A 13608-nucleotide genomic window follows, 5' to 3' on the forward strand; every position below is an offset into this window, starting at 1 on the left:
AAACTCCACATAGTTCTCTCTTTTTTTCTCATTAAATCTAATGCCAATCTGAAAGAAGGAATTTGAGAATTATGGTGAATTTGACAACTGTTTCATCCAACTGCACAGTGAATTGAAACATGCAGCACAACATGAACCAGACAAAAGGGATTTTTGCATAAAGCATTTTTTGCAACTCTTGTGGGTATTAGGTCAGATGCAACAGGCTCTTGATGCTCTGACTGGATTCTTACCTCACAGAAAAAAAAAATCAAAAAGCCCAATATTGCTGTTTCTCCCAGTATCTCTAAAAGTAGTAACACCTCCATGCTGTTAAAATACTGTTTTATTTTCTGTGTATCTCTTTACCATTACTCTTTATACGTTCTAAAAGCCACTGTTCTCACCAAACAGAAAGATGGCTGCCTTACTGCTGTGAAACACATCTAACTTTCATACAGACAAGCTATGCACAGACAGCCTAGGGTGTCTGTACAGATGTCATAGTCAATGCTATAAATAAACAACAGTAAGTTTAGACAATTATATTGTTTATCCTGGAAAGTTATCCCAGAACACGGGAGTTTATAATTTATCAGAAAAAAAATCAAGAGAAAGAAACCATGCTTAGACAATATTGGATTACAGAAAACAATTAAATTGAAGAAACACTGAAAATTGAACTAAAGTTGAAACTACGCACTTGCGATATTAAATATCAATGCAATCATTTTGCAGCAGATCATATGCATGACAATTAGAGCTTTTTTACATTATATTACAATAAATTCATAATTCATACATACAATGAGAGCTTTTGGAAGGGTGAATTTGAATTTAACAAACACTACCACTCATCATCTGAGCAAAGATGGCAAAAGGAATTTCAACGTTATTTGTGATCTAGCAAATTGAACCATCGTTGCTTTGTGTTGTGCTTCCCTTGCACAGACTGCAGTGCCTTCTGTCTGCTTTAGGGTGTGGCATCTGCCATTGGGGAGGAAAAACTGGCATGTGTTGCCTTTTATAGCAGACTGATTTCATTGTGCTGAGGGCCTCTATTTTATAGCCTCTTAGATCCAATCTCGTAGCCGAGTTGCTGAAACAAATGGAAGGAGAAGGAGTTAGTAGTATAAACTCTTCAGTTTCTAAACTTCGTCTTTTTTTTCCTTTCTCAGGAAAAACATCTTCAAGTAAATCTGCGCTAAACTTCGTGGCTTATTTTCCTGATCAGAAAGAGTTGTGGAGTATGTCAGGAAGTATTGCAATCCTCAACTGAGGCACCGTCAATACATCTTATCATATTTTAAATATATATTTTTTCGCTTGGATATAAATATCTTAAAGTATAAATGTGTAATTGATTTTATATTTTATTTTAAAGTACACGTGTAAATAAATACTCACAAGTAGACATCTATATTTATATTTGCATATGAAAGACTTCAGAAAATCAACTTTTGTGGTTTAATGTGTATAATTAGTGTGTGTTTGAATATAAAAAAGAAGAAAATCCAGGAGAAAATGTCAAAAAGGCTCACTAACAAAGATGTAGTATTCTCTTGGCAAAAGCTGATGAATGATTTGGCATGAATTCATCTTACAGTTCTGTTATTCTCTCTCCTACAAAGATGATATACCCCTTTCTAGCAGTTTGCATGGAATTGCAATTTGTTGTTGTTACAGACTGTAATGACCCTTGGGTATGCACCTGATTCCCCCCACTAGAATTACTCACCATTTTTTTTCCCCACTCTGTTTCTACTAGCCATATAACATTTTCACACTTGCACAGAGTACCAAAAGAGAAAAAGGAGAAAAATATAACTGTAATAGAAGTATTATCAAGATGTACTTGATGAACAGTGAGACTTTAAAAAAACAGCTCTGTAATGGAAATCAGAGTATTGCTGACTTTTTCAGACAGAACTAAAATTAATAGACACTGGAATCACACTGTTCATACATTTATCAATAATCTTTGCATGTAATTCAACATTAGAGCACGAAGCTTCTGCTCTTTAATGTTTTCACAGTGGGTATAAAAAAAGCCTACCTACTCATGACAGCATCTTTCTTGATATGCTGTATCCTTCTATATCATTATTATTGAATTTCCTATTTATCTATTTTAAAATTTGAAAGCATGGTCATCTCTAACAGAGTGCATAGGACTATTCATTTAAAACAGCATATTTCAGACCCTTGCTATATTGAAAACGTTCATTAACGCCCCAGTTTGCTATGTTTATAGCAGAATATTTGATCTTCCAACTGCTTTTATTAGTTGAATGTAGTGTACGACTACTATCTTTTCTAATAGTAAGTTACTGTTTTTATTAAGATAGTTATAAAAAACCCTCCAAAACATTCTGAAAGACAGTACAAAAAAAGTCATCAGCAACAGCTTGCCATTTGGAGCAAAAGTTACTTTATGTATTTTGTATTACTACATTTTCATGAGTGCCTTGTGCATACTAGAAATTATATTGTTTGGGGAAACGGTTATGAGACTGAAAATGTCTCACTCCTTGATCAGCTCCTGTTGATCTGCAAATAAGTACACAGAACATACTGAAAACAGCCCTAAATATAAAAGCATCATCAGTGCTAATGACCATTAGAATTTGGAGACGGCTGGACAATGTGGACAACTGCAAAGATGCTACTGCCACAGAATTTTAGGTTAAATTTTATAACCCTCCGCACACAAAGCATCAGTCCTCCGGGGCGGGGGGAGGTATCCTATTTTTCCATGAAACAACACACATTCTCCTGTCATCCGCGTAAAATGAAAACGCGTTTGAGCGTTACATCCTGGACTCAAGGGCAGAGGACTACAGTCTTGCAAAGTTTGACCGATTTATTTCCATTTATTCGGCTCAGTCAATCTGGGCACCGGCGGCGTGCGGGTTGCCCCCCGCCTGCCCGGCGAGGCAGCGGCCCGCCCGGCCCGGCCCGGCCCGACGCCGGGCAGCGCCCCCGGGGGGCCCCGCCGGGCCGGGCCGCTCGGCGCCTCAGCGCGGCCCCCTCGGGCCGGAGCCCCCCGCCCCGCCGCCGCCCCCCCGACAGCAGTTTAATATTTTATTGCCTCCTCGCGGAACTTGATCCCAGAGCCGGCGCCCGGCTCCGGCCCGCGCTGCGCGCAGAAATGGCTAGAAATAAAAAACAAACCAGGGGCGCGCAGGGGGCCGCGCCGCGCTCCCGCCGGCCGCCCCCCGCCCCGTCCCCCGCGCCCCGCGCCCGCCCGCGCGTGCCGCCGCCGGGCCGCGGCGGGGAGCGGGAGCGGGAGCCGGGCGAAGTCCAGTCCGCGTTTTGCGAGTGCGCGGGAGCGCTCGGCGTGGAGGGGGCGATGGTTGCTGGAGCTCGCTCGCTCTCTCGCTCATGCCATGCTGGGCCAGATAGGCTCAGTCAGACGTGTATTTACCCATATCCGGGTTAGAGAGGAAAAGAAAAAAAAAAAGTTTCATTTAAACCTGAACAAAAAAACTTTCAACATGAAATCACACAGCAGGAACAGGCACAGACCGTAAGGCATTCTTACCATTTCTAATCTCAATCACGGACTCGGGGAGGGAAATTTCTGTAATTTTTGTGTGTGTGGAGTGATCCGCAGGGGATACTGTTGGCTCAGTTAAGTCTCTTTCCCCCAGCCGTTTCTCTTTTTGCCCCTCTCCTCTCCCTTCCTCCACCCCATCCACTCCCCCCCCTTTTTTGAGGGTAGTTTTTTTTTTTTTTAATTATTATTACTACTAATTTCTCCGGACTTGCCATGTTGCAATGATCATGGCCGCGCAAATCGCAGCGGCTCCGGCGGGTGCGAACAACAGCAAGGGCAAAGCCCCGAGCCTGCCGGGCAGCCTGGGCCCGGAGCGGGGCCCGGGGGGGGCCGCCGCTGCCGCCGCGGGGGCTCCCGGGCCGGGCCCCATGCTGGGGGTCGGAGACGGGACTCCCACCGGCGGCAGCAGCCTGAATAATGTAGATCACCATCTCCTCCACCACCACAGCGAGCCGCTGAACATGGCCAATAACGCAACTTCTGCCGCTGCCACCAGTAACAACAACAACAACGCCAGCGGCGGCGGCCGCTCCTCCTCGGAGCCGGCTCTGAAGGAAGGTGGAAGCTCCTCGGCGTTATCTTCTTCTTCTTCGTCTTCTTCCTCCTCCTCCTCCTCCTCCTCCAACCCGGGCTCGGCCATGGAGACGGGGCTGCTCCCCAACCACAAACTGAAAGGCGTCGGAGGCGATCACCCCGCCGCGCCGCCCCACCACCACCATGCCCACCACCCGCATCACCATGCCCACCACCACCATGCCCACCACCCGCACCACCACCACCATGCACTACAGCAGCAGCTAAATCAATTCCAGCCGCCGCCGCCGCCGCAGCAGCCGCCGCCTCAGCACCATCCCATGCAGAATAACAACAGCAGCCTCGGCGGCGGCGGCGGCGGCGGCAGCGGCGGCAGCAACAACAACGGCGGTGGCGGTGGCGGCGCTGCTCAGCCCAGTGCAGACATGGAGCAGCAGCAACATGGAGGAAAAGACAGTGTTTTGGGCACTAAGGCCGAGCCCCCGCAGCAGCCGCAGCAAATGCTGAATAAAGGCGCCGACGAGGAGGAGATGCCCGGCAAAATGGGCGAGCCCATCGGCAGCCGCTACGATCACGCCGGCTTGGGACCCCTAGGCGGACAGCAGCAGCCCCAGCAGCCGCCCCAGAGCGCTGGGAGCGGCGGCGGCCTCGGCGGCGGCGGCGGGAGCGGGGGAGGCGGCGGCGGCCCCTCCGCGGTGGGTGTCTCGGAGTTCAATAGCTATTATGGCAACGCTGCCCCCGCCGCTGCCGGCAGCGCCGCGGCGAGCCGCGCCGGGCCTTGCTTTGATCAACATGGCGGACAACAAAGCCCCGGGATGGGGATAATGCACCCCACGGCGGCCCCCAACAGCATGGACCCCCTGCAAAACTCCCACGAAGGTTACCCCAACAGCCAGTACAACCACTACCCGGGCTACGGCCGGGGCCCCGGCGGCGGCGGCGCGGGCGGCGGCGCGGGAGCCGTGGCGGCGGCGGCGGCCGCTGCCGGGGCAGGCGGCGGCGGCTACGGGGGCTCCTCGGCGGGCTACGGCGTGCTGAGCTCGCCGCGGCAGCCGGGCGGCGGCATGATGATGGGCCCCGGCGGCGGGGCCGGCCTCGGCAAGGCGGCTGCTGGCGCGGCGGCGGCGGCCGGCGGCTTCCAGCGATTTTCCGGGCAGAACCAGCACCCGTCCGGGGCCACCCCTACCCTGAACCAGCTGCTCACGTCCCCCAGCCCCATGATGCGGAGCTACGCCAGCAGCTACCCCGACTACAGCAGCCCCAGCGCCCCGCCGCCGCCGCAGCCCCAGGCAGCGGCGGCCGCGCCGGGAAGCCAGCAGGCAGCGGCGGGCATGGGCATGGGCAAGGACATGGGCTCGCAGTACGGAGGCGCGAGCCCGGCCTGGGCAGCGGCGCAACAAAGGAGCCACCCGGCCATGAGCCCCGGCAGCACCGGGCAGGCCATCAGCCGGAGCCAGGTAACCCCGCGCGGGACCGCCGCGCCCCGCGCCGCTCCCCTCCCCTCCGCGGCTGAGTCTCTTTATACCCCCCTCTTTCTTTCTTTCTTTTCTTTCTTTTCTTTCTTTCTTTCTTTCTTTCTTTCTTTCTTTCTTTCTTTCTTTCTTTCTTTCTTTCTTTCTTTCTTTCTTTCTTTCCTGTTTCCTCTCTCTTTCTTTCTTTCTTTCTTTCCTTTTTTTTCCTCTGGGCCAGTTCAGCGACTCGCAGCCTCCGTAGCGAGGGTGAGTGGCGCACAATACGCGGCCCCGATGAGGCTGGAGGCATCGCAGTGCTGGTTTCGCTGCCGAAAATTAGGTTGTTCCGAAACCCCGATTAATAATTTTTCCCTCCACTTTGAAATAGCGATGCAGAGGCGCAGGGCCCAGGGGAAAAGCGGCTTGGGACGAGGAGGGATTTGGTAACTAGTGTCAGACCCAGTGGGTTCTTGGAGAATAATATTCATTATCTTCCAGCAGGGCTCTTTTTTTTTTTTTTACTTTTTTTTTTTTTTCTTAAACAGGATGAGTTGCTCCGTTGCATGCTTTTAGCAAATTAGTTTGTCAATGATGGAGTTACCGCATTGAAATCCACTAAAAACAGCCGGGTTCCTTTTTCTGTTGGAAGAGTGTGTGTGTGTGCGCTGTAGTCGTAAGGGTTCGTGTAATACGCATCGAGGTGCGTTAAATGCTCTGTTCTGGTGCGTTAGTCCGGTAGTCTCTACGAGAATTGCACGCCAGCAGAAGTACGTGAGGTGCTCAAAGTGAATGTGTGCACAAATAACTGTGTTTTTCTCCTCAATACACGCGAAAATCCGTGCGCGGCGGAAAGACCGCAAAAGTCCTTCGTGCGAGTAAACGGGCGCGGGCACTGCGAGGTCGCAGCGTGGCGAGGCTAGGGCGCGCGTCCCCCCGCCGGGCTAAGCCCGGCAGGTCACTAGATCGATAGGCAATCAGGGCAGGGCAGGGCAGGGCAGGGCCGGCTCGCCCCGCGCCCCGCGGCTCGCCTGCCCGCCGGCGCCGAGGTCGCGCGGCGCGCTGCGGAGGCGGCGCGCGGCTCAGCGCCGCCCGCGAGAAGCCCGCGCCGCAGGAGCGGCTCCGTCTCCGCTGCAAGGTTTGGAATTTGAATTGTGGAGGTAAACTGGCTGCAACAGTCTCCAGACAGCTGCCTCCGAGTTGACATCTAATCTGCCATCTGATTGGCTCCTCTCTCACCATTGGGCACTTCGCGCTGCTGATGTAAATACAAGTGCTGAGCCGCACAGTCACAAAAATTCCTGCCACAAATAATAACCAAGCAGTCGCGCTCGCAGACGCAAGGTTAAGCGTGCTTAGGAGAGAGAGGCTCAAGGGATGAGCCGCCGCGCTCGTGTAGGGGAGGTTGCGTGTGCATCAGCAGAAAATATGTTGGTGACCACTGTAGTGAAAAGCCAATGGCAGCTCGCTCGCTCTCTTTCTATCTCTCTCTTTTTTTTTTTGAATTCAATTTTGTTAGATGGCGTGTTTTTCTGGGCTTTTTTTTTTTTTTAGATTTTGCGTGCTTTAATTTTATGCTAATTGGACGTGATAGGAAAGTGTCTTCTAATAATGCTTGAACGAGGATTCAGAATTTCAAGTAGTCTTTATGGAATCTTTATGCCTCCGAAAATATTTTGTAGTATTACAGCATACAGATACTATACAAGAAATCAGATTTTTTCCTAAAAGCAAATTTAATCCTAATAGTAATTTCATTATATTTGCAAGAGTTTGATATCTGACCTGTGTATGCCTCTTTAAAAAAATCTTGTTTGTATGTAGCGTACCGTATATGAGAAAATGCCATGTATTATACAAAGAAGGGGGAAAAAGCAGTCATTCTGTCAGTGCTTTTATTTGCTCTGTCCCTGCAGTGAATCCAGATATTTGGGAAAAAATGTGCTTTTTCATTTGAATTGTGGTTGGATTGCTTAAAGAAGCATCAGGAGTTGTTGATCTCATTGTTTTTCCATACAAGTGTGAGATTATGCTTGAATTCTCTGTAGGAGAGTGAATTGTGCTAAATGGGGTAGTGCATTAGAATTTTATGGATTTCTTTTCCCTTCAACAAGATCTTTCTGTTAAGAACTGTTAAATCTTTTAATAGCTTTTAACAATGAGGACTAGCAGAAACAAATACAGGTGTCTACTTTTGGGGTTGTCGGACAGCTGGATCCTTCTATAAAGTATATTCATTAATGAGCAAAACATGGAGAAAACATTGGTTGATACTGTGAATAATGCATTAATCTTAAAAAAAAAAAATAGAAATGCTGGATAGGCTGGCTGTACTTTCAGCAGATCGCTCCTGTTTTAGTTTTTATTCCCTTTCGGTTTTATTTCTTCTAGGGAAAAAAGATTTTTCATTAATGTTAATTTTTACCTTTTTTAATTTGCACTAGTAGAAGGGTCACTGGGAACCATAAGGTAATGAAGCTTCATATGCATAACCTTTCATAATTAATTTAAAAATATTTGCATTGTCTGCTTGCTTTTAAACACAGGTAGTTCGGAATCTACAGCTTAAAAAGCTAGGGGAAAAGCCAGTAGGATAGATATAGTACATGTTACTTCAGAGAGCTATTTCTTCATGGCAGAAATTGTTTAAAGTATTTTATTTTTATTGGAGTGAGAGTAAATTCATTATGTCCTCGGTATGACCCTTAGAAGTACTTCTTTATATTTATGGGTTTATGTGCTCTTTCACAGTTAGAAATCTTTTCTTTTTTGGTACCATAAGAAATAGGATGCAGCTTATAAAGAGTAGTCTGGCAAGGGCACTGTTCTTCCCCTCCCCCCCCACCTCCCACCCTCCAAATAATTATAATAAAGGCAAGTCATATATCAGTCTTCTTCATACTATGATTTTTCCATCTAACCAGTAAGTACATAGGCGTAAAAGAAATGTCCTTACATTTTAAATTAATAATTTTTAACATAGAAAATGTGTTGCATTAACTAAAAAAACCCAAACTTCTTACAAGTTTACAGAAAACCCTTATTTTTATACTTTTTTTTTATTATTAATTCCTCAACTGTCAGTCTCCAGGTATTTTATATCAGTAAGTAAAGAAATTGGTTGCTTTTTAAAAGAGTAAAATGGAATATTCAGTCCAGGATTTGTACATATAAGGCTTTTTAATTTTTTTTAATAATCATCTGTGTGTATACTCTATATATGTGTGTACACACATTAGAATATACTCACTTGTCATGTGTCTTTGCAAAGTAGATGATGATTGGACCTTAAGCCTATAGAAACTATTGTGCTGTGAACTGAAAAAAGGACTGTCAGTAGACTACAACGCCTGAGATACTTATTTAGGAAATTCTTGTCTCATCATGGGTAATTTTTGTAATATAAGGGACTATAGAGTCCCACTCTGAACTGAAATCTGTGTTTGTCCAGCCTATTAAATTAAGAAAAATTTGCTTCAATTTCATTTAATCTACCTGTGAAATGAGATCTGAGCTCAAAAAAGAGGCCTCTTGTTTCTGAAGAAACACATTTTTAAAGTAGATGGATATTGCTTATATTGATAGATTCATTTGTTTGTGAAGAAGTTTTGTGATACTAGCACAGTATCTTGTCATTCAGTTATTTTGATTATTGATGAATTCCTTGGCAATGTAGAAATATTTAAAGTCATAAGGCTTTCTTACTCTTCAGTTTTGCTTTGCACTGCAGTAGCTTAACACATTAGACTGCATATGTGTGTGCTTCACATGCATCTTTCTCCTTTGTGCATATGTGTAAGACATACATATACCTACACTCAGAGAGAACTTGTGTCTTTTCAAGAATAGTTATATAGCATAAGGTACTGACCAAGTGTTAAAAAAATCTGTTGAACTGCTCTGAATGTGTGCATGCGCGCACGCGTGTGTTACCAGTCGTTTGTTTTACAATAGAGAAACTCAGAATGTACCTGATTCTGCAGCTCTTTTTATGCCGAATGGATTGTGTTTATTGGGGATTCTGGCTAAGGCAGGGCTGCAGAATCATGCCCTATGTCTGAAGGCCATTAAACAGCTGTTAGTAGGTATGGTGAATATATTCTTGATATCTCAATGGAAGAATAAAATATATTTTTCCCTGTGCGTTTTCAAATAAACGGTTTACTATTCACATAGCTTCTATTTAGAAGCAGCAAATAGCAATATTCTCAGTTAGTAGCATCTATATATATATTGCGACTATATATTTGACGCTTTGTGGTTTGGTGTTCAGTTATTGGTTTCTGTAGTAGTGCTTATGCCTACGCATTGAACAGCAGGACCCTGTGTACAAGATGCAATAAAGAAAGAGTGATGCAAACCTATCTATTGTATTACCACCTCCAACATGTAAGAATTTTACGATTGAGTAGTCAATTACTAGTGTTTTTGGCATTCTGATCCAAATCTGTGGGGAGGAAAATAATGCATTAAATCTCTTGCTAAATTTTCTAGATACAAGCACAACATAAAATTTTTGAAATTACCAAGCGTAGTCTGTTAGATGATTCTGTCTCATTTTGAAATAGTATCTTAGCTAAAACTAGATGAAATTCTTAAAATGAAAACAAGTTTGAATAGCTATCAATAGATCTTTTTCTTTCTTTCTTTTGTGCCTCAAATATTTGATCGTACCTATTCTGAAACTCTCATTGCTGATATGAGAATGGCAGTAATGTATTTATTAAGTTGTTCTTAAGACCGTACCTGCATCCTAGCAAGTTACATTTTGGTACTTTTTCAAAAATGTGCCATTTATCAGGAGGCTTTAAAGATTCTCTGTGGATATGTAAAGTAGTGATGCCATGCTCACTGTGCATGCATGCTCAAGGCTTTAGAATTTCAGTAGTGTATTCAGCATGTGTATGTGGTAGGCTAACTTGCTAGAATATATTTCAGAATTGTGATTATTAAGATACTTGGAAAAAAACCTTTTTTTTTTCTTTCAATTTTGGGGCTATTTACATAGTGCTAAATATGTGTTTTGGTAGGATTGAATGAGGACTTTAATTAAACTTAAATTAACAGTATACCTTAGTGATTTTCAAATTTGTTTTGAAAACCAGTAATAGAAAAGTAGAATTGAGCAGTGTTGTTCTTGTATTGCTTAGGGCTGAGAGAAGCAAATAACTTCAATACGTTAAAATCTTGTACAGCCAGCCATATTGGAGTAAAATATATTTTAAGAAGTTTTACCATTAATTAATTTAAATATATATATATTTTTTAAACAAAACTTACAGGTTTCTGTACCTCTGATATATGTTTTGCTATTCTGAGCATAAGGTTACCTTTTGAATTTCTCTGATATATTTTTACTGTCCAATCTTATATATTCATATTCAGTTTTACACTCAAATTCTCATATGCTAGCAGATTGCCACAGTGTTTGAGTTGCAAGTGGGCCAAAGTATTTCATTTGTTGTATTTCCAGTTCTGAGGCTGTGGCATTTAGTGATCCACCAGGAACATATTAGCTCTAAAAGGGACATATCCATCCACAATGCTGTTCCACTTCAGTCGAGGAAACCTATTGGGGATGAATTTATCTGAAAATATCTATGTACTTTGTGTACATTGCATTTTGTAGACAGTAGATGACTAATTCTCATGAGAGTACTTTTAACTAACAGTACTTTTTCAATAACAACAGTACAAGTACACTTGATTACTATCATTCTAGTGTGGGTTATGCTGGAATAAGATACAATTCTTTCCATTGTACAGATGGGGAAACTGAGGCACCGAACATATATCTTCGTTAAGCCAGGCACTCTTTGGCACAACTGCAAATTAGAGTTCTCATAGAAAAAAGTATAGTCGTAGTGCCATAAACATTAGCTTTTGAGTGAATACAGTCTTATCACGGTGAACGCATTTTGTCCTGGGAGAATGAAAGCTTTACAGGCATCCATGTACTTTGTCTCTTCAGACGATCGAAAAGGCAAGTGACTGGATGAAGCTAGGGGGGTGCCTGTTGTGTCAGTATAGTCACCTTAAACTAAAGGGACTGCCATCTAAAATTCAAGTATTCCTTGTACTGTTTTATGATAATGTCCTTACTGTCATCTGTATAAAGCCATTGGATTTCTTATAGAAATCACACTCTAAGGAAAATCGAGTGGAACAAGTGCCCAAGAACTTAGTTTGTATTGTTGAACTTCTCCTTCTGATGAGTTTGAGGTAAAGAGTTCTAGTATATGCTGGGGGGAGGAGGGGTATAAATGCGCAAACATCCTCTGCCACCAAGTCTACTTGTTTTAATGGGGACGTAAATTGTCTTCATTTCTAAACTGAACAAATTTAATGCAAAAATCAGTGGGACGTGATGAACACAAAGCACAAGAAAATTACTTTATAACCAGCTTTTCAAAGCAAAACTGCTTTTTATAAGAGGTGTTACCTATATTCTAACCTGGAAGTTGATGAGAAGCTTAACTAAGGAATCTTTCTGTCTCAGGCTGTACGCATTACCTTTTTAAAGAGGGACTCCAGTGACAGACTCCATGGAAAAACTTGAGGAATCTAGTTTTTGCTTAAACTGTCTCATTTCTTAGAGTGGGTAACATTGAGAGCATCAGTTTTATCCTCCTTCAATTCTAAACTTTTAGAGGAGACACGATTTTTTGTTTACAGATCACAATTGTTGTGTCATGTTTTAAGGTTTTTCTTCACATGAGAATTGTTCTTACTGCAAGCATAAAGTATGTTTTAACAAACCTTGTATTCTCTATGTAGGTGGTTTTCTTCATCTGAAGGCATCTGCAGCTATTTAGAAAACTAACACAAGATCATTATCCTGTTGATAGTATCAAAATACTTCATTTATATATTTATTAAAACCATTGTGAAAGTCTACAGCAGGTGCAGTTTGAAAGAGTGGTGGTATGAGTGTACGCTGGAAATGTTAACTCCTTTACTAACTACCAAAGCAAGGTATGAGGCCGCTGAATTTCTGAATGGGTTTTGGCTAATTTGTTGGCATCAAACTGAGTTCCAAGGTTCTTCAGGGTGTCTCAGGACTCGCTTTCAGCACAGAGCCATCGCTGTTTGATCTGCTTTCGTATTACTTCTTGCATTTGTGTCATGGTGGGTTTGGTAACTATGTCGGGAAAAGAACCCTGAGCATGTACAGAAGCGTGTAATCTATTTGTTAGTTTTCTTTCTCCAATTTTGAGAACTACTGGTTTGTTAATCTTTTGCGCCTGAGCTTGGCAAATGGTATTTTAAGAACGCGTCGCTGTCCCCTGTCTTCTCCCCTGTTTTCTAGCCTGCTCAGACTTAAAAATAATACTGAATTTAGGTTTGCAATCTGATAATTGTTTATAAAGACATTCAGCTGAGTGATAGACCCTCTGATGCTTTTTAACTGTAGGGCTGTGTCACTGATCTTGCCCCTACCCTCATCAGTCTCTCTCTGACCACTGGGGTGTCTGTTAAGGAGATGGAGGGAAAAAAAAGGTGGGGGTTTTTTTGAAATGACATTTATGTGAGACTTTTGTTTGTTATTTCTTTTCTTCAGTATGTTTGCTTAAAAAAAGAAAATGGGAAAGACTCTTATTGTAAAACCTGTTTTTTTTAGGGTGTAGTGTTAATAATTGTGTTATTAAAAGAGTCTTTTAAGCTATTATGCTAAAACCACTATACCTAGGATTTTTTTTTTCCTTGAGGGCTTTATTTATTTGGAATTTATTTTACGTCTCTACTTATCCAAAAAGTAAATCTGTAGCAAAGGTTTCTGTTGAGTGACACAGTACACTTTTACCTGTGTTGGTAGAATCAAGACTGTTTTGTAACTAAGTTATCAAATGAATTTAATTGCTTTTTAAAGACCATGGTGTAACAAAGGCCAGATCCACTATGAAGTTTTGTTGCTGTAACTGTATAGTTAGAAGTGGGGAATAAATTGCATCCTTGACTAACAGCTTTTCTGGCAAAACTGTTTGTATTTAGCCTACCATTGGGATAGTAGTATATCTGCACTGGCAAAATAAAAGAATTTGTAAGCTGCCTCTCTCTGGGGGGTTTTGCAAGTATGGCTGTTATGAT

At 43.4% G+C, this 13608-nt stretch overlaps 1 protein-coding gene across 7 annotated transcripts in view; it reads left to right on the forward strand.

The window, feature by feature from the left end:
* The first annotated feature begins 3394 nt into the window (after positions 1 to 3394).
* Positions 3395 to 13608, forward strand: part of ARID1B (AT-rich interaction domain 1B) — a 347057-nt gene continuing 336843 nt past the window's right edge. For 6 of the 7 annotated variants that reach the window (XM_067293595.1, XM_013958989.2, XM_067293596.1 and 3 more), the window contains exon 1: positions 3704 to 5529. In XM_067293595.1, coding sequence (XP_067149696.1) covers positions 3760 to 5529 — 1770 coding nt within the window. In that variant the 5' untranslated portion in view covers positions 3704 to 3759. Of the gene's footprint in view, positions 3509 to 3703; positions 5530 to 13608 lie in introns of those variants that run through there. The other variant, XM_067293600.1, reaches the window with a different exon arrangement.

This window comes from Apteryx mantelli, chromosome 3, assembly GCF_036417845.1.
Source record: "Apteryx mantelli isolate bAptMan1 chromosome 3, bAptMan1.hap1, whole genome shotgun sequence".
In the NCBI taxonomy this organism is placed as follows: domain Eukaryota; kingdom Metazoa; phylum Chordata; class Aves; order Apterygiformes; family Apterygidae; genus Apteryx; species Apteryx mantelli.